At 38.9% G+C, this 19,889-nt stretch overlaps 1 protein-coding gene across 1 annotated transcript in view; it reads right to left on the bottom strand.

Moving 5' to 3' along the window:
• The window catches only part of TET1 (tet methylcytosine dioxygenase 1), a 145,449-nt gene that overhangs the window by 46,892 nt on the left and 78,668 nt on the right, over positions 1–19,889 (bottom strand). Inside the window, exons 4-6 of the mRNA XM_045083435.1 lie at positions 13,564–15,883; positions 8,580–8,670; positions 7,961–8,054 (exon numbers count right to left, since the gene is read on the bottom strand). Coding sequence (XP_044939370.1) covers positions 7,961–8,054; positions 8,580–8,670; positions 13,564–15,883 — 2,505 coding nt within the window. The remainder of the gene's footprint in view (positions 1–7,960; positions 8,055–8,579; positions 8,671–13,563; positions 15,884–19,889) is intronic.

The following is a 19,889-nucleotide window of genomic DNA, read 5'->3' as shown; positions in this document are numbered from 1 at the left end:
AAGTTGTGCTGCCCAGTTCGAATTTGCTGTTAGGCTTTTTGTATGTGACCATTAAAAAAAGAAGCAATAAGCCTCTCCTTCAAGAAAAGAAGCCAAGTGCAGCATAATAAAAACAGGATAGAAATCAACCACTGTGAACAAATGTGAGCCTGCACGCAGAGCCAAAGAAATTTACACAAAATTTTATGCTAACGCTTAATACCAAATACACAACAAATAGATACTGTGCAAGATGCAAAAGAAATCGGAACAATGCAACCCTCTAGTTAATTGTTTACTGGATTCCTCAGTTTACATCCTCTACCCATACTTCATTCCTGCATAAAATATCCATATAGGAATTATTCTAGTGCTATTCAAAATAATCTGTTATAAAATCCTAAAAAGCATATAGACCATGGAGACCTAATCCTCTCTCCACCAAAAGTTCAAATTTTTGATGGACGACCTTATCAATTCTAATACTCCAAGTTCTGCCTTCCTTAGAAAAGAGCTAACAGTGAAAACCACAGCAAAACTATTCCAAGATACCAACTCAAATTTAAAACATTCAATATTCTATGTTTTTAAAAATATTTTATTTATTTATTTGAGAGAGAGAGAATGAGAATGAGAGGGAGAGGTCAGAGGGAGAAGCAGAGTTCCCGCTGAACAGGGAGCCCGATGTGGGACCGAATCCTGGGACTCTAGGATGGTGACAGGAGCCGAAGGCAGTCGCCCAAACCAACTGAGCCACCCAGGTGCCCCAGAACAATCAATATTCTAAAGCAGTTTTATTTCTGCTCTATATTCCTTCATTCATCAAAAACTTATTTAGTGTTGACGATGTGCTGGGCAGAACTTCGGGCACTAGCAACAAACATATGAATATATATATATATATATATATATATATAAACCTGTTTTATTTTTGTTGTCGTTGTTTGTTTTTTAAGATTTTATTTATTTATTTGTCAGAGGGAGTGAGCACAGGCAGACAGAGTGGCAGGCAGAGGCAGAGGGAGAAACAGGTTCCCTGCTAAGCAAGGAGCCGCACTCGGGACTTGATCCCAGGACCCTGGGATCACGAGCCGAAGGCAGCCGCTCAAACAACTGAGCCACCCAGGCGTCCCATATATGAATATTTTAAATAACTTGGAAAGTTTGCAAAAAATAAAGTTTGATGAATATTTTTATTTTTCTAACATATAATCATGTAGGACACCTAGCTTTTTCACAGATACAGGAAATAAATTCTTGGTTTTTTTATAAATCAAGATTATACTTCTGACTTGTCACTAGCAGATTTATCAAAATATTCATTAAGTTGCTTAGCAACTGTGCTTTACATCATTCCTTGTCTCTGGATTGTTTTTGTATTTGTGAAAAGTGCCAGATATGTATCACAACATATTGAAATGTTCTATTTATTCTGAAAGAAATATTGCAAAAGGGAAAATAAGAAAGTAATTCAGCTACTGCTGTGTCATGGAAAATGCTAAATACTTTTTTCTGCCTAAGAAACGTTGAAGACTTGGAGTGCCTGGGTGGCTCAGTGGGTTAAAGCCTCTGCTTTCAGCTCAGGTCATGATCCTGGCATCCTGGGATCATCGGGCTCTCTGCTCAGCAGGGAGCCTGCTTCCCCCTTTCTCTCTGCCTGCCTCTCTGCCTACTTGTGATTAAAAACAGAAACAAAAACAAAAAAAAACCCAAACCTTGAAGACTCAATAATAGCGACAGAAAGTTGCTACCAAAATCTCTGAACTATGGATTTCATAGTCTTCATAAAAAAAAAAAAAAGAGGTATACACTAAATTCTACTGGTGTAATTATTACTACATAAGAGAAGGTCTGAAAGGCAGGAAGAATTCTCCAAAATCCCACTGCTTATCCCAAGCTACCTTACTCTCTTTTGGATCACTTACTCTAGGGAGAGCCAGCTGCCACACTGTAAGGAAATTTTTACCCTTTGATAATTAATGGACAAGAAAGTAAAGGATTCAGAATTAACAGATACAGATTAATCAACCTATGTCAACTACCAATGCCAGATATTGAGAATCAGTCTCTGCTCTTTATTTCAGCAAATGCTCAAGGTACTATATAAGGGCAAGATAGAAAAGAATGATGCACAACAAAATACTATACTGTTGAGAAGCATGTAAGTGGAGGGAAAAAGCAAGAAAAACACTTTTTTTTAATTTAAAGATTTTATTTATTTATTTGTCAGAGACAGAGGGAGAGAGAACGAGCGAGCACAGGCAGAGAGGCAGGCAGAGGCAGAGGGAGAAGCAGGCTCCCCGCCGGGCAAGGAACCCGATGTGGGACTCGATCCCAGGACCCTGGGATCATGACCTGAGCCGAAGGCAGCTGCTTAACCAACTGAGCCACCCAGGCGTCCCAGAAAAACACTTTTTTAAGGTTATTTATTTATTTGAGAGAAAGAGAGAGAGAGAACATGGGCATATGTGAGCAGGGGGAGGGGTAGAGGGACAGGAGAGAGAGAAAAATCACAAGAAGACTAAGCATAGAGCCCAATACAGGGCTGCATCCCACAACCCACGAGATCATGACCTGAGCCAAAACCATGAGTCAGAACCTTAACGGACTGAGCTACCCAGGTATTCCCAAACCAAGAAAATTACCGCAAAAGTCAGGATGGGAAGTTCTCAGGGCTTCTGGGAATCTAATACTCCATTTTTGACCTGGGTAGTTGCTTCATGAGTATTTTATGTATAATTATAGGTAAGTTGTACATTTATTTATTTATTTTTAAAGATTTTATTTATTTGACAGACAGAGATCACAAGTAGGCAGAGAGGCAGGCAGAGAGAGAGGGGGAAGCAGGCTCCCTGCTGAGCAGAGAGCCCGATGCGGGGCTCGATTCCAGAACCCTGGGATCACGACCCGAGCCTAAAGCAAAGGCTTTAACCCACTGAGCCACCCAGGTGCCCCAGTAAGTTGTACATTTATATTGTATGAACTTTTCTTTTGATTATGTCTGTTGACATAATGGAAAATGTTAATACTATAATAGCATTATTTTGTGAATAAAGATACACAAAGGACTTACTCTTTAGAAAAAAATAGGACTAAGTCAGATAGATTAGATATATGTTAAATATTATATATATTGATTTTTATGAAGATTTTGTTTATTTATTTGAGAGCCAGAGAGAATGAGACAGAGAGCTGAGCAGAAAGCCTGACGGCGGGCCCAATTCCAGCATCCCAGGATCACTCAGGACCGGAGCTGAAGGCAGACAGACCCTCAACCAACTGCACCAAGCAGGCGCCCCAAATATTAGATACAGTGGCAAAGCTGAGATAGGTATGTTGTATGATGCTAATGCAGTGTCCTTAACATATTAATATTTTTAGTGAAGAGGAGAGATGGAATTGTGTTAGGCATCTCCAAGATGTCCCCAGGGACTGCCACCACCTCATATTTACACCCTTGCATAGAATTTCCTATGCTGGGGGCGACTGGATGGCTCAGTCATTAAGCTTCTGCCTTCAGGATCCCAGCTTCCTGGGATCAAGCCCCTCATCGGGCTCCCTGCTCAGCGGGAAGCCTGCTTCTCCCTCTCCTACTCCCCCTGTTTGTGTCCCCTCTCTCACTGTGTCTCTTTCTGTCAAATAATAAAAACAAATAAAAACTAAGCGTCACATGTGCAGGGGTGCCTGGGTGGCTCAGAGGGTTAAGCAACAGACTCCCAGTTTATCTTGATTCTTGCTCAGGTTGTGAGATTAAGCCTTGATTTGGCTCTGCACTCAGCAGGGAGTATGCGTGAGGTTCTTTCCCTCTGCACCCCCCACCCCCAGTCCCTGCTCCTGTGCTTCCTGTCTCGCTCTCTCAAATAAATAAATCTAAAAAAAAAAAAAAAAAAACCTGAATGAGCCAGCCAGGTGCCCAGCTTTCAGATTCCTGACCACAAAAACTCTGAGATGTTTATCGTTCGAAGCTACTGAATTTGAGTACTTGTTAAGCAGCAACAGATAACAGATTGTCAGTTAATTCCTTAGAAGGCTCTTTATAAAACCTGAACCAGATAGAGAACATCTCCCTAACTAAAGTGCTTCAAGGTTTCATGTTCATGGACTAAAACCTTGTATTAGTGCACTCACGCTCTAGCTCCTGCCTACACCTTTTTACCCTCACCTGGTTCTACTCTCCACCTACTTAAAATCACAGGACTCCCTTGAGATTAAGACTATAATCTCTTTTTTACTTTTGTATTTGCTGTTTTCTCTGCTTAGGAATGCTCTTCCTTGCCTTCTGGAGAGTTTTCTGGTTCTTGGCTCCTTTTTGTCCCTCAGTTCACAGCTTAAATGTTCCCTCCCCAGAGAAGCCTTCCCTGATGACCTGATTATGAGAACGCCCCGGAAAGTTCCCATTAAACAGAGGAACAAGATAAGGAGGCCACATTCAAAGCCATATAAAGCTGGAGTTAGTCTGTTTGACTATCTGCATGAAATGAAAGAAGGAAGTTAATAACACAGAATTTGGAAAGGAGAATATAAACTTGTCACTATAGACTACATGATTGCACTTCTTTTCTCTTTTTTTTTCGATTTGTATTTATTTGTTAGAGAAAGAAAGAGACAGAGAGCACAAGCAGGGAGAGAGGTCGAGGAAGAGGGAGAGAAGCAAGCTCCCTGCTGAGCAGGGAGCCCAACACAGGGAGCAGGACTCTGGGATCCTGACCAGAGCCGAAGGTAGACACTTAACTGACTGAGCCATACAGGTGCCCCTGAATGTACTTCCAATACATAAGAAAAATAAACTGAAAAACCAGAAACATCTAAATTCTAGGAATAAAACTTCAAGACACCTCTGAAGGAGGGGCATGAGGCTGGCTCAGTTGATGGAACATGTGACTACTGATCTCAGGGTTTGGAGTTCTCTACATATTGAGTGTAGAAATTCCTTAAAAAAACGAACAAACCCCCCCCCAAAAAATGACAACAAAAACAGCTCTGAAGGACAAAAGAAGGCCTTAGCCAATAGAAAATATACTATCTAGGATAGGAAGACCAAACATCAAAGAGAATTCAATTCCCCAAATTTTCTGTGGAATGTGGTTCCACTAATAATACCAATAGGGCTTTATTCTTGCAATTACACAAGATGATTGTTAACTTACAGAAAAATAAGTCAAGAAAAGTCAAGAAATTTCTAAAAATTAAAAGGAGGAATTACCTCTATCAGATATGAAAACATGAAACCTAAATAATTAAAGAGTTATTTGATGCTTATACAGGAGACACTTAACATTGGGATAACAGAACTGAATACTAACATAAACAAATACAGACCAGTAGAGAATAGATGGACAATTAAGTAAGTAGTGTTGGATGGCTGGGTAGTCATCTGAAAAAATATAAGTTGTTACCAATATTCTACACACACAAAGTGAATAAAATAGTTAAATGCAGAAAAATGAAATGAAAATACAACAGAAAGAAAATGGAAGATTTATAAGCGAGAACTGGTAGATGTTTCTAATTAAGACACAATATACTAAAATCATAAAAGAGCAGATGAAAAATGTTTTTCATCTTTAAAATTTTTTTCTCAACTTAAACAATTTTTTTAATGTAAAATGTAATTTTAAAAACCTAGATGTTAAAAACAATGACAAACTGGAAATCTATCTGCAACTTTTATCATGAATGTCAATTTTCTAAAGGGGCTCCCATAAAGTCAATAGAAGATTAAAAATCCAATAGGAAAATGGGCAACATGTACATTATTTCCTACTTTAAAGTGCTCTGAATAAGCCATATTATTTTTTCAGAAGAGTGAATACAACAAAAAATAAACACTCTGGTCATTGTTTAGGTATCTCTTCATCCAAACTATTACATATAGAGTCTGACTGATAGGAGTGTTTTGTGGGGACTGAGTAAAGGATGTACCTTCATAGCTGAGTTAACACAGAATGAAAATCAGTGCATGATAGGACAAGAGACTGATCCATGAAATGAAGAAATAATAGTTCAAAACTAGTTGTGAAGAATTTTAAGGAAATTTTATTTAGTTCTTGAGAGGTAAGGTGACCCCAGCAAACATTATGTGTCCCTGGAGGGTAACGCAAACTGTTCTCAGCAAACCTCTGGGCCAATTTCTTTCCATCTATAAAATGAAATGTCCGGTAGGTTTTAATTCATGTTTGCATCCCCAATACCTAGCCTAAGTCCTGGCAATCAATAAAAAGTATTCAATAAGCACGGTTTCTTCACCTATTTTTCTCATTCCAAAATGGTTTTTTTTCCTTCTAAAAGTCACCCACATTGTAATAAATTGAAGGCAGTTTATCTTAGTTGGTAATTGATTCTATTTCATGTAACAGAAAACCTGCAAATAACAGGTTTTAAAAAAGTAAAAAAATAAGTAAGTAGAAAGAAAATTTTTTTTTTTCCTCTCTCATGTTAAAGAGATTCAGATTTAAGAAGGGCTGTGGTTGGTATGGCAGCTCCATTGGTATTACCAAGAATTTGGGCTCCTATATTTCTTCCCACTATCTTAGTACGTATCTCCCACTATCAAGTCAATTTAGGCTTCCAGGTGGTTGTTGGAGCTCCAGGCATTAAATCCAAGTTCTACAAACGTTGAGTGAAAGGAGACAGACACGAGAGAGCATATGCTCTATGATTCTAGTTATATGAAGTTCATTCGAACAAAAACAAACGTAATGGAGATAAATGTCAAAACAGTAGTTATTATTATGTGGACTCATGGCTTGGGAAGGACCACGAGGGAGGCGTCTGGGTGTCTGAAATGATTATATTCTTCTCCGTATAGTGTTATACACATGAAGAATAACCCTGATACATTCATTTATGATTTGTGCACTTTACTCTATGTAAGGTAGCTAAACGAGTTAAGATCCAGATCTTTGAGCTCATGTGTATATTGACAAGACTACACTTAGACCTAGGTTGAATAAACGAAGCATTCTAAAGTATTTAGTACTCATTGTGTAGCTCTTTGTGCTTGTAACTGTGGTCACCTTCCAAAGCTGGAAAAGTAACTAAGACCAACGGTCTGGTACTAGAGTAGCTATGGGTGTGGCAATTGTCTTGCTTTAGGAATGAATACATGAATTTAAATCCTACCGCTGTTTTGCATTTACTGTTTTGCTCCAGAAGAGGTATGAAAATAATGATCTTTCCCTTATTCAAAAACCTAACAGAGTCCTTGTAGAAGGATTTATGAAGCAATGTATGTCAAGTTCTCAACAGTGTCTGATACATAATAAAATGTAGTTGCTATTACTTTATTACCATTGTTACCATCATCACTACTAAAAAAAAATTTTTTTTACATCATCATCATTATTAAGAAATGATGGAATAGGGATCTTAAACAATTCTATGGTCAAAAATTCCAAATCAACTGGTTAATATCCTTGTGGATATGAATATCCTACTGGAAATACACATTTGGCTATGAACTTGTTTCCACATGAGAACTTCTTAAAGAAGCAGAATCCAGTTCTTCTTATGGTTCTCTATGTTTAGAAAACTCAAAGTACTTATGGGAACTGTTTTGGGAGCATATCATAAAAAATTTAGTTTTGCTTTCAGAATCATATGACCCTCATTAAGGTGCTTCTGTGGATAATGATTTGGAAATAATCACAAAATACAGAAACAGATAAAAGTTAGGAAACAGTATGTTCAGTTTAGTACCATTTACTTATGCTATCCAGTTATAAGTGCATTAAAAGATCCTGGGAAGTACACAAGATACTGGTAAAAGTGGTGACCTTAGGGAGATGAAGATCACTTGGTAGTAACTGTGAACTTCTGTTCATAAAAAACCCAGGCCAAGATAGTTAACTGCTTTATTATGTCCCAGGAAATAATGAGAGCGGAGACTTCTCTAGTCCACGTTTTCAGGGAAAATAACCTGGTTGATTTTATATGTGGAATAAACTCATTTTTAAAGAACGTGTAAGTACAAAATACTTACCCACTTAGCAATCGGACACCCCTGAGAGCTTTTTCCTTCTTTTCCTGTGTACACTACAATTTCTATCCTTACTGCATTTCCTTTTTGACCATACCTGAGTACAAAACACAGTGAAGGGAAAAGAACTGCGATTAATTGAGATCTATACCCTTTTAATATCTTAAGGTACAGAAGATACAGGCTTACAGAAGTACATAAAACCCAACACCCTGTTTGTTAAAGTTTACATTTGTTCAGAATGTACATTTGTGTGGCAGATATTTTTATTTGTTAGTCGATTCTCCTTACTTATCCTTAGAGATCACTTGTTTAAAAAAGGACTGGCTCCAAGAGAAGCATTAAGGAAGGTGAATGCAGTGCGGTTGGAGGTAATTTTAACTACTTCTACCATTATACAAGGATATAAGAATAAGAATTTCTGGATTTAACAAAGACAGCCTTGCTTTGTGACTTAGTGGGGACACCAGGACTCTACGGTCTTCCTGGGCCCTGAGAAACATCCGACTTATACTCCTGAAGGCTTTCCCATTCACTTCTCATTTGTTCCCAGAGATAGTCTCTGCATTGAGTCAGGTGCACGATAATGAATGATTTTTAACAGGGAAGGGAATTTCCTCACCTATTCTCCATGATTTCCCTGACAGCAGCAACACTTGGTCCTGCCCCAAGGTGTGTATAATATGGGCCTTTGTCTTTTTGTATAACTCGATCTGTGGAAGGAATAAGATTATTAGACCCAAAGCTTACAGAATTGCACAGGGGCAAGGAGAAGCTATTTTTATTAATTCTTTTTTTTCTTTTTTCCAATTCAGAACAATTTATCTTGACAAGGTTTTGGTAAACTTTAATAATTAAAGTCTAGGACAAAAGGCCCTAGAATTTAACTTGTTCCTTTCTTACAGCCCCTAACTATTTAATTCTTCCTCTAAGCATCAGAGGAAGAAAACAAAAAATATTGAGATATGGGTCATATTTCTTCTCCTATCTCCTGCTTTAAAAGAAATCTATTAATAATTAAGGTGCAAAATTAAAAGTTTTCTAAGAGCAATACATCTCTAAAAGCTTGGCCTCAGAATCCGAATAAAACTGAGCCCAGCAACTGCACTGCTAAGAGTTTATTCTACACTCACATAGTTATATATCTGTAAAGCAAATGTACAGAGGAACGTTACTTGTTATTTGTAACATCAAAAAAGAAAGAGAAACACACTTGGCACCTGCCACTAAATGATAAGTGACTAAATTAAGGGATGTTTATATAGTGGAAAACAATAAAACTATTAAACAAGTATTTACAAACTTTGGGATGTCTGGGTGGTTCAGTCAGTTAGGGGTCTGCCTTCAGCTCAGGTCATGATCTCAGGGTCCTGAAACAGAGCCTGGGTCAGGCTCCCTGCTTAGCAGGGAGTCTGTTTCCACCCTCTCCCTTTGCCCTCCACCCCACTCATATTCTCTCAAATAAATAAGTAAAATCGTAAAAAAAAAAAAACCTATTATTTATAAACATGGAAAAACCTGAGATTTCATTAAATTTTTAAAAAAGCAAATTGCGAGCACAGTATATTTTTAAAGGCCTAAATTTTCTAAAACCGCAAGCAAAAATAAAATAATAATATTAAGGATGCCTAGGTGGCTAAGTCAGTTAAGTGTCTGCCTGCAGCTCAGGTCATAATCCCAGGGTCCTAGGGTCAAGTCCCGCTGCAGGCTCCTTGTTCAGCAGGAAGCCTGCTTCTCTCTCTGCCTATTGCTCCTTCAGCTTGAGCGCTCTCTCTCTCTTTCTTTCTCTCTGACAAATAAATAAGATCTTTAAAAAATAATAATTAGGGGCGCCAGGGTGGCTCAGTGGGTTAAAGCCTCTGCTTCTGGCTCCGGTCGTAATCCCAGGGTCCTGGGATAGAGCCCCGCTTCGGGCTCTCTACTCAGCGGGTAGCCTGCTTCCTCCTCTTTCTCTCTGCCTGCCTCTCTGCCTATTTGTGATCTCTGCCTGTCAAATAAATAAATAAAATCTTTAAAAAATTAAGAACTGGGGCGCCTGGATGGCTCAGTGGGTTAAAGCCTCTGCCTTTGGCTCAGGTCCTGATCTCAGGGTCCTGGGATCCATCCCTGCATTGGGCTCTTTGCTCAGGAGGGAGCCTGCTTTCCCCTCTTTCTCTGCCTGCCTCTCTGCCTACTTGTGATCTCTGTCTGTCAAATAAATAAATAAAATCTTTAAAAAATAATAAAATAAAATAAAAAATAAAATGCCAGCAGTGCTCAAATTGAGGAACCATGACCCAGAGGTTAATCACAGTCTGCTTAACACAATACTTCCACGGAAATCTTTTTTAAAATTAAAGACTGTTATTTATTTCTTTCATTTTAGAGAGACAGAGTGAGCATGCAGGGGGAGGGGCAGAGGGAGAGAATCTCAAGCGGACTTCAGATCAAGACCTGAGCCGCGCACTTAACCAACTGAGCCACCAAGGTGCCCCTCCAGGGAAATCTTTTACTCGTAGATATGATCATTCCACTTGGGATGATTTCTGAGTGGCTTTTTCAGCTTTGTTTTTTTTTTTTTTTTTTTGTTTGTTCTTTGTTTTTTTTTAAAGATTTTATTTATTTATTGGACAGAGAGATCACAAGTAGGCAGAGAGGTAGGCAGAGAGAGAGGAGGAAGCAGGCTCCCCGCTGAGTAGAGAGCCCAATGCGGGGCTTGATCCCAGCACCCTGGGATCATGACCTGAGCCGAAGGCAGAGGCTTTAACCCACTGAGCCACCCAGGTGCCCCTGTTGTTGTTGTTTTAAAGAAGGCTCCATTCCCAGCATGGAACCCAACGTGGGTCTTGAAATCATGACCGCAATTCAAGACCTAAGCGGGAATAATTGGGTGCTTAATTGACTAAGTCACCCGGTCAGCCCTGCCTTTTTGTTTTTCTTAAGTTCCCATTTCTACACAATGAGCTCAATTACCTCACATGTAATGATTATAGGAACACACTGACAATGTATAAAACAATCATAGGTCCACTGAAGATGCTCAATAAATTTTCAATGCCTAGGTGTCTCAACTCCTATAAGGTACTAGTTATATAAGGAAAGAAACTAGATTGTCCTGAAACTAGACTATCATTCTACTGACATTATGCACAGAGTAAAATTAGACTAGCTTGGGTGTATACATTCTTTTTTGTTTGTTTGTTTTGGTACAGATTTTATTTATTTATTTGACAGAGGGAGATCACAAGTAGGCAGAGAGGCAGGCGGAGAGAGAGGAAGCAGCAGGCTTCCCACTGAGCAAAGAGCCCAATGCGGGGTTCCATCCCAGGACCCTGGAATCATGACCTGAGCTGAAGGCAGAGGCTTTAACTCACTGAGCCACCCAGGTGTATATATTCTAACGGCATTTTGTTTTGAGGGTTTTTTTTTCCATTTGTAATGATATTCAGAAAAATTCTGTCCCTTTCTTTTTTTTTTTTTTTTAAAGGTTTTATTTATTTATTTGACACAAAGAGATCACAAGCAGGCAGAGAGGCAGGCAGAGAGAGAGGAGGAAGCAGGCTCCCTGCAGAGCAGAGAGCCCGATGCGGGTCTCGATCCCAGGACCCTGAGATCATGACCTAAGCCGAAGGCAGCGGCTTAACCCACTGAGCCACCCAGGCGCCCCTCTGTCCCTTTCTTAATTCAGATTTTCAAAACAAGAGGAAGGAGGCTAAAAAATAGGCTCTGAAGTTGAGACTGTCTTTGAATTCCAGTTTAACCATTCACTAGCTGTGACCCTTCCAGTGACTTAGTTTCCTCACTTGTAGAATGAAGATAACACACGTTCTTTTTGCAGGCATGTTATGAATATAACAAGTCAAGGTCATGGCACAGTATCAGACTTGCAGTAACAGATCTGGAATAGGAGTCATCATTACTGTACCCTTCTGTCCTTGCTCAAAGAACCTCTCATTCTCCCAATTCAACCCCACTCAGTATTGTCACCCTTTTCAGATTATGAGATCTTTCTGAAAAGAGCCTATCCCTGGGGCCTGGCACATGGTAGGCTGTCAAAACTGTTCAATGATGAGTGGCAAAATGGAAGGCTTGATTTCAGAGTATCAAATGTACTTTAGATAATCGAGAGCAGAAAGTCATTGCTAACTTCACTATTTTTTCTACTGTTAAAAAAATCAAAATGATAATAGTTTATCCTTCTAAACAATCATTTACCCATTCTGGAATGTACTAATGAACCACCTACTTCAGGCAAAAAATTTTCCTTTAAGATTTGGGGCTATATTTTAAGACTTTTTAAAAATAAGACTGTTTTATTTTATTTTAAAGGGTTTTTTTGTTTGTTTGTTTTTGTTGTTCTGTTTTTTTGACAGAGAGAGACAGCCAGAGAGGGAACACAGCAGGGGGACTGGGAGAGGGAAAAGCAGGCTTCCCACAGAGCAGGGAGCCCGAAGTGGGACTAGATCCCAGCCCTGGGATCATGACGGGAGCCAAAGGCAACAACTGAGCCACCCAGGTGCCCCTATAAGACTGTTTTAATAATTAAACCTATTTGAGTTCAAAATAGGATATTTCACAAATTCTCTCCTCATATGTTGTATAAAACCTGAAATAATAAGGACTTCAAGCAGCCTAACAAACTTTAATGACAAATCTACTTAAGCTCCTAATTACATTTGTGTTAGAGTAAATTAATTCTTCTTTTATTTGAGCACTTCCATGAAATTTGACCACAGACAGTGACTAATCACTATAGGGTTCAAATTTAGCTTTCATGTATTTCAAATACTGAGCAAATTTCTTGTAAGGACTGCCTAAGAATCATTAGTCCGGTTAGTTTTCTAAGGGCTTTTAACACATTGATTAAAAACTTCAATAATTAGCTCCTGGCTTTTCTCTTTCAATGACTCCTAAGACACAAAATATATATCAGTTACAAACTGCTCCATAAATCAGCTACTCCCATCTCTATTTGTTTTTTTTTTTTTTTTTAAAGGCAATCAGTATTATACAATGATTTCTTATTTTAAAATTCCAAAAGGTTTACAAATTCTTCAATGGCCAAGACTGGAATTTCATTTATAGGGACATTCTTTGTATCACAGAGCAGAAAAGCACCAGGCATTGAAAAAGAAACAAACCCATTCCGGTTCTTGAACTGGGTGGTAATTATTTATAGCTATTTGTTAAGTTGCACATGTTTTACATTCTGTGTATGTATATCATCTCACAATAAAACACATTTTTTAAACAAAATGCTTATAGGTTGAAATTCTTTTAAATATAGGAAGAATAAACTCTAATATAAAATTGAAGGAATTCAATCTTACGATACGCACAATAAATAATTTAGGAGACATTTCGCCAAGAGAAATCAGCAAATCTTCCACTTGAGAAAGTTTCCAAATTATGAGTTAAAAATTTCCCAATTAGTTGAGCAAAATCAATAAGGGTGCAACAGAAAAAGAGGTATAGAATTCAGTCCATTTTCGCCAGAATACGAATGGGGCAAAAATGCCACATATAAAGATAACCCAAAATTGGATATGGTCATGACAATTAATGGAGGTAAACAAAGAATTCACGTGCACGCACACACACACTCAGGCACATGTGCACACACTTACCGAGACAGTTGCAGGTTGGCAATTCAGAATCTTTCGTGGTGGACACCAGGTTTTTTGTAGGATTGGTAAAGAAGTTCATGGCATAATCATTAAAACTTTTCTGTGCACTGTCTACTGGGGTAAATTCTGATGCTCCAACACTAGATGAACAGACGTCCTCTTCGCTCTTCGTCGAAACCACCGTGATCCCACCTGAACATACTACATTGACATTCCTGAGAATTTGTGCTGGGTCTGGTAAGGGGGTTTCATGGGAGATACCAGGCAATGTTGACAGTTTTTGATGCATGAGTTGGTCTTGAACATCCCCCTGGATCTGTGTTTGGTCATCGCCAGCCATTACGTTAGCACACTGATTAGGAGGAGAGGAGGGCTGGAGTAAAGGGTGAGCTTTCTGATTGACATTCACTGTTGGCTGTACCTGAGAATTATAAACTTTTTCTGTAAACGCCTGCTCACTGGATTCTGTTTTTAACTGGCATAATGGGAGAGAATCCAACGGTTCAACCTTCATGTTTCTTTCCTGTGCTAATTCAGGATAATAACGCTCAAATTTTATCTGAGTGAGTGGAGGAAATAATTTTTTGTGTTCTAACGCTGAACTCCTTCCAGTCAGTGGTTTCCATACTTTGGTTAGGGGAGGAATTTTCCCCAACAGAATGGGAAAATCATGTGGACCAAATTGACCGAATCTTTGAAACTTAGATGCTATCCAAATGTCATGTAACTTACTATACTCATATGACAACTGTTCCTGTTTTTTCTGGTCATTTTCTTGACAACTTATGACTACAGGCTTCTTTTTCCGCCGATCTCTTGATGGGGTAGCTCTTGTCTTTTTCTGTGTTGTGTTCTTTTGCTTTGTCAATGATGAGCTATGGTTATTTTGTACACTGGAAGGTTGTTTCTGTTGTATTGTGACTTTCTCCTGATTACACTTTTGCTGTACATTATATGCAACAAGGCTTGTTGGTGTACTTTCAACCTTTTTGTCTTCTTGTTTTATGTAATTGAATTTAATTATTGATGCAAGTTGTGTTAACTGCGTTGCAACGTCCTCCTCTATTTTGCTGTGTATTGTATTCAGACAGGATGGATCGTCTTTTAGGTCTATCTTTTTACTGCTGGCCAGTGACTGGTTACAATGCCCCAATTTATCACCTGATGGTGGCAACGGATGCAAATTCTTAGAACTATCAAGACTAATTCTACCTTGAGCAACATTTTTACTGGTGTCAATTTTAGATGAATTTGAATTTGGTATGAAATGAGGGACTGAATTTGTGACTTTTGAATACTCCTGCAATTTTGAAGTTGTCTGGTTAGCAGCTGAGCTGTGGTGTGACTTGGAAATGTTTTGCCCATTGAATACCACCGTGTTGCATGAACTCTGCTTTTCCAAAGATGAACAGTGATGAAGGCTTTCTGGCACCCCTTGTAAGTTTGGGTCTTGGAGGTCTTTTCGTACAGAATAGAGGATAGCTTTACAGCTATTAAGCAAACTCGCTGTTCTGTGTTCTGTTTCTTCATCCTTCTCTGACTTTGATGGTGAGGAATTTTCTGATGGGGCTTCTGACAGTTGGGTAAGAGCTTCTATGGCCACAACTTGCTCCAGCGTTAGTCTCCTATCTTTCATTAGGGATAGAAGACTTGGTTGAACTGGAGATCCATCTTTTGGTTCTTTACTTGGTATATTTTCTAGAGATTTGGGTTGATCACTTTCATTGTGTGTACTAGTAGGACTATTTAAGTGGAAAGTTGCAGGATTTGGAAAAGACTTGCAGTTAAAGCCAGATTTCTGGAAGACTGAAACATTACTTTTTCCTTTGAGATGATCACAGCTCGCACTAGTGGCAATAGAACTCATGGCATTATGGTTGGCAGTGTCTTTCAGGAATTTACAGGAGTTGTTTTCAAATGCCTTGCCAAATTCTTCAATATTGAATTTTTTAAAAGACACATTTGTTTCGGTTGGTAAATAGTGTACATTTTTAATGCCATTTCTTATGGTTTGTGCAAACAATTTCTGAGGCTCAATTAGATCAGTAAGTAGGACTTTTTTCCTGTCATCTTCAGAATTTTTTAATTTTTCAGCTTCCGTCACAACTGCCTTAAATTCACCTTTGACATGATCGGTTAAATGTGATTTCTTGTTTTGCGTCCACTTCTCCACTTCAATACCTGTCATACTTTCTTCATTTTTAGTCACATTTTCGAGAGGAGGTGGGTTTAATTCCAATCTCTGTTCCCCCCCATAGCTCCTCCTGTATTCCATGGATTCTGACTTGGGGCCATTTACTAGTTTGTTGACAAAATCTGCCTACAAAATAAACACAAAAATATCTCATATTATCTATGCAAATATTGGAGTAAGAGCCACAGGAACGTTTTGATTTAACACGAATGAAATGTAAAGCCCCTGAAAAAAATACTCATTTTTCTTTTTATGTTTCCAATAAAATACCAAAGGGGTGTGTCGGGAAAAAGAAAAAAATTGAAGTAAAATTTCATTACTCATACCTGTAAAGATTTTGGTAGACTCATTTGTTTTTCAAAATAATGTGTGTGTTTTTTGTTTTTTGTTTTTAAGAGAAAGAGAGTGAGGAAGTGTTGGGCGGGGAGTGGGGGGTGGGGGTTGTGCAGAAGGAGAGAATCTTAAGCAGGCTCCTTGCTCAGGGCAGAGCCCAATGCAGGTCCAACCTCATGACCTTGAGATCATGACCTAGGCTGAAATCAAGAGTCTGGACGCTTAATTGACTAAGTCACCCAGGTGTCCCTCCAAATAAATCTTTAATATTTTTACATTGGTACCATTTGACGGCCAATATCTATTATCTTAATGCAAACTGTACTGAAATACAAAATACACACAGAAAGGTGAACAAATCCCAAGTATATAGCTTACTGAATTTTCACAAATGAACCCCCAAGTGCCCAGATTCCAGCCAAGAAACTCCCATCTAGTCATCATTCCACTGCCAAAGGGTAACCATTATTTTGATATCTATCACAGATTTCCATTGCTTATTTCCAAACTTGATATAACTGACTTCCTTTCATTCAAATTATACTTGTGATTCATACATGCCTCAGTCCATTGATTCTTACTATTTTTTTTAAGGATTTTATTTATTTATTTGACAGAGATCACAAGCAGACAGAGGCAGGCAGAGAGAGAGGGGGGAAGCAGGCTTCCCGCTGAGCAGAGAGCCGGACACAGGGCTCAATCCCAGGACCCTGAGATCAAGACCTGAGCTGAAGGCAGAGGCTTAACCCACTGAACCACCCAGGTGCCCCAGATTCTTACTATTGTAGGTAAATTCACTGAGTGAAAATACTACAATGTATTTCCTGACTGTACTGTATATGGACATTGGAGTTGTTTTTGGTTCTATACCACTATAAATGCTACTGTAATCTTTGGAAGTGCTGGGTTATCAAGTGTGTGTGTACCTTAACTTCAGCTTTAGTAGACAGGCCAAAGAATTTTCTAAAGTGGTTATCAACATGCACTCCCAACAGTAATTATGATCGCTCTAACTGTTGCACATTCTTACTTAGTATTTTCTGTCTTTTCACTTAAGCCATTGTGTTTAGTGGGAATGATATAATCCCTTAAACAATTTTTTTTAGATGAAATGCCTACAAAATAAGATTAATCAGTTTACCTTTTAAAACTGTACAATTAAGGGTGGTTTTTTTTTTTTTTTGACAGAGAGAGATCACAAGTAGGCAGAGAGGCAGGCAGAGAGGCAGGCAGAGAGAGAGGGAGAGGAGGAAGCAGGCTCCCTGCTGAGCAGAGAGCCCGATGCGGGTCTCGATCCCAGGACCCTGAGATCATGACCTGAGCCGAAGGCAGCGGCCCAACCCACTGAGCCATCCAGGCGCCCAATTAAGGGCCGTTTTTAAACATATTTACAATGTTATGCAATAATCACCTCTATCTAATTCCAGAACATTTTCATCACCCTTTTCTAAAAGAAACCTTGTACCCATTAAGCAATCACTCTCTATTCCCCCTACAAACCCTTATTTTTAAAACCCAACAGCTCATCTAAAATTACAACAAAGGAATTGAGACAGTAGGGGCATTTCCAACTGCTGTCGGGAGCGAATGTAAAGTTAACTTACACCTCCTACTTTCTAGTGTGGCTCTGGACATTCTATTCAATGACTCAGGGAGAGAAAAATATAAGATCAGGAGACTTCCTATTGAATGAAGGTGATATACCTGAATCCATTACTGACTGAAAAACTAAACCAAATTTCATAATAGCCATAAAATATGTAAGCATTACCCAATTGGATAATTAAACATTAAACAATCTTTTCTTCACATTAAAAAATCTTAGTAGAGGGGCACCTGGGTGGCTCAGTGGGTTAAGCCTCTGCCTTCGGCTCAGGTCATGATCCCAGGGTCCTGGGATGGAGCCCCACATCGGGCTTTCTGCTCTGTAGGGAGCCTGCTGCCTCTCTGTAGGGAGCCTGTCAGATTCCTCTTTCTCTCTTAGGGGACGCCTGGGTGGCTCTTGGTTGGACGACTGCCTTAGGCTTGATCCCGATCAGGCTGTCCAGCTCCATAAAGAAAAAGCTCTCTTAAAAAAAAAATCTTAAAAAAAAAAAAAAATCTTAGTAGAAATAAACTATATTTAACTTTTTTTTTTTTTAAGATTTTATTTATTTGACAGAGATCACAAGTAGGCAGAGAGGCAGGCAGGCGAGAAAGGGAAGCAGGCCCCCCAGGGAGGAAGCATGGGGGCTCCCCAGAACCCTGGGATGACCTGAGCCAGAGAGAGGCTTTATGATGCTAGGGAGCTTGATCCCAATAGAAGAGTGAGAAAAAGAGAGGAATATGTCCTTTGCTTAAGTGGAAATCCACAAGATCAATAGCTGTTTGACTTTCCTGAGCCAAAATTAATAAATTTTTTTTTGCCAGAAAGTAGAGTAAAGTAAAGCAAATATAATACAATATGTAGAGGCTTTAACCCACTGATCAGCCACCCAGGGTGCCCCAGAAGTTTTTTTTTTTTTTTAAGATTTTTTTAGGGACTTGGGTGGCTCAGTGGGTTAAGCCGCGCTTTCGGCTAATTTTATGAATATGCCTCGCTTGGCATATCTAAGATACTGGGACTTCAACGTACACATCACTCTAAAGAGAAGATACTGAGTACCTTTTAAGATTTATGTACTATAAACATAGAACATTCTCATAAGTAATGAGCTTAATTAAAAACTGACCTTTATCATTCAGTTATAGCTCATGTTAACTTTTTTTTTTTAGAGAGGGAAGGATACGGCGAGGGAGAACAAGGCATGATGTGGGGCTCTATTTCACCACCCTGAGATCATGACCTGAGCTGAAGTTAGAGCCAGACGCTTAACTGACTGAACCACCCAGAAGTCTCTTATCTCATAACTGCTTAAAATCATGCGGTTTGAAAACATGAGGTCTATAGGTAAACGAGAACATGTTCTACACAATGCCAACTACTAACCTTTAAGAAAACAGCTTGACATATGACATTTCAGCAGGGGCTAGTAAGATTTTCTCTGTCCTCAGAAATCAACCAGAGCTCTTACATGCAGATACTATTAAATGTAATTGTGCACTAAGAAAACAGTTACTCAGTTTCACTTGCTCTTCATAGTGAAACTGAGTGGTCAGAACAAACATTTACTGTTATTCGGGAAAAACCAAAAATTCAAGTTCCTGTTGTTAAAAGTGGATCAGCAAAACAAACTATATCTTACATGTAGTATTTCAATAAAGCTGTTAAAAGAAAAAGAAAAAGAAAAAAGAAAAAAAAAAAAAAAAAAGAGCCCCGCATGGGGCTCTCTGCTCGGCAGGGAGCCTGTTTCCCCCTCTTTCTCTGCCTACTTGTGATCTCTGTCAAATAAATAAATAAAATCTTAAAAAAAAAAAAAAAAAGCATGGATGAGTGAAAATGCAACTTGAAAAATATGCAACACTGCCTTATGTTTAAAAAGGACATCTAAGGGCGCCTGGGTGGCTCAGTGGGTTAAAGCCTCTGCCTTAGGCTCAGGTCATGATCCCAGAGTCCTGGGATCGAGCCCCACATCGGGCTCTCTGCTCAGCGGGGAGCCTGCTTCCCTCTCTCTCTGCCTGCCTCTCTGCCTACCTGTGATCTCTGTCTGTCCAAAATAAATAAATAAATAAATAAAATCTGTAAAATTAAAAAAAAAAAAAAGGACATCTAAATAATGTATAAACATGTTTATTTTTAAACAGAAGTGTGGAAAAGAAAATAAACCAATCTAATTTCTATTACTGGTTAATCTTTTTTTTGAAGACTTTTTTTTTTTTT

The sequence above is a fragment of the Mustela putorius genome, unplaced genomic scaffold (genome assembly GCF_011764305.1).
Source record: "Mustela putorius furo isolate JIRA1106 unplaced genomic scaffold, ASM1176430v1.1 tig00000698_pilon_pilon_pilon, whole genome shotgun sequence".
Classification (NCBI taxonomy): Eukaryota; Metazoa; Chordata; class Mammalia; order Carnivora; family Mustelidae; genus Mustela; species Mustela putorius.
Note: the sequence above shows the minus strand (reverse complement) of the source record. Positions and strands in the feature narration are given on the sequence as shown.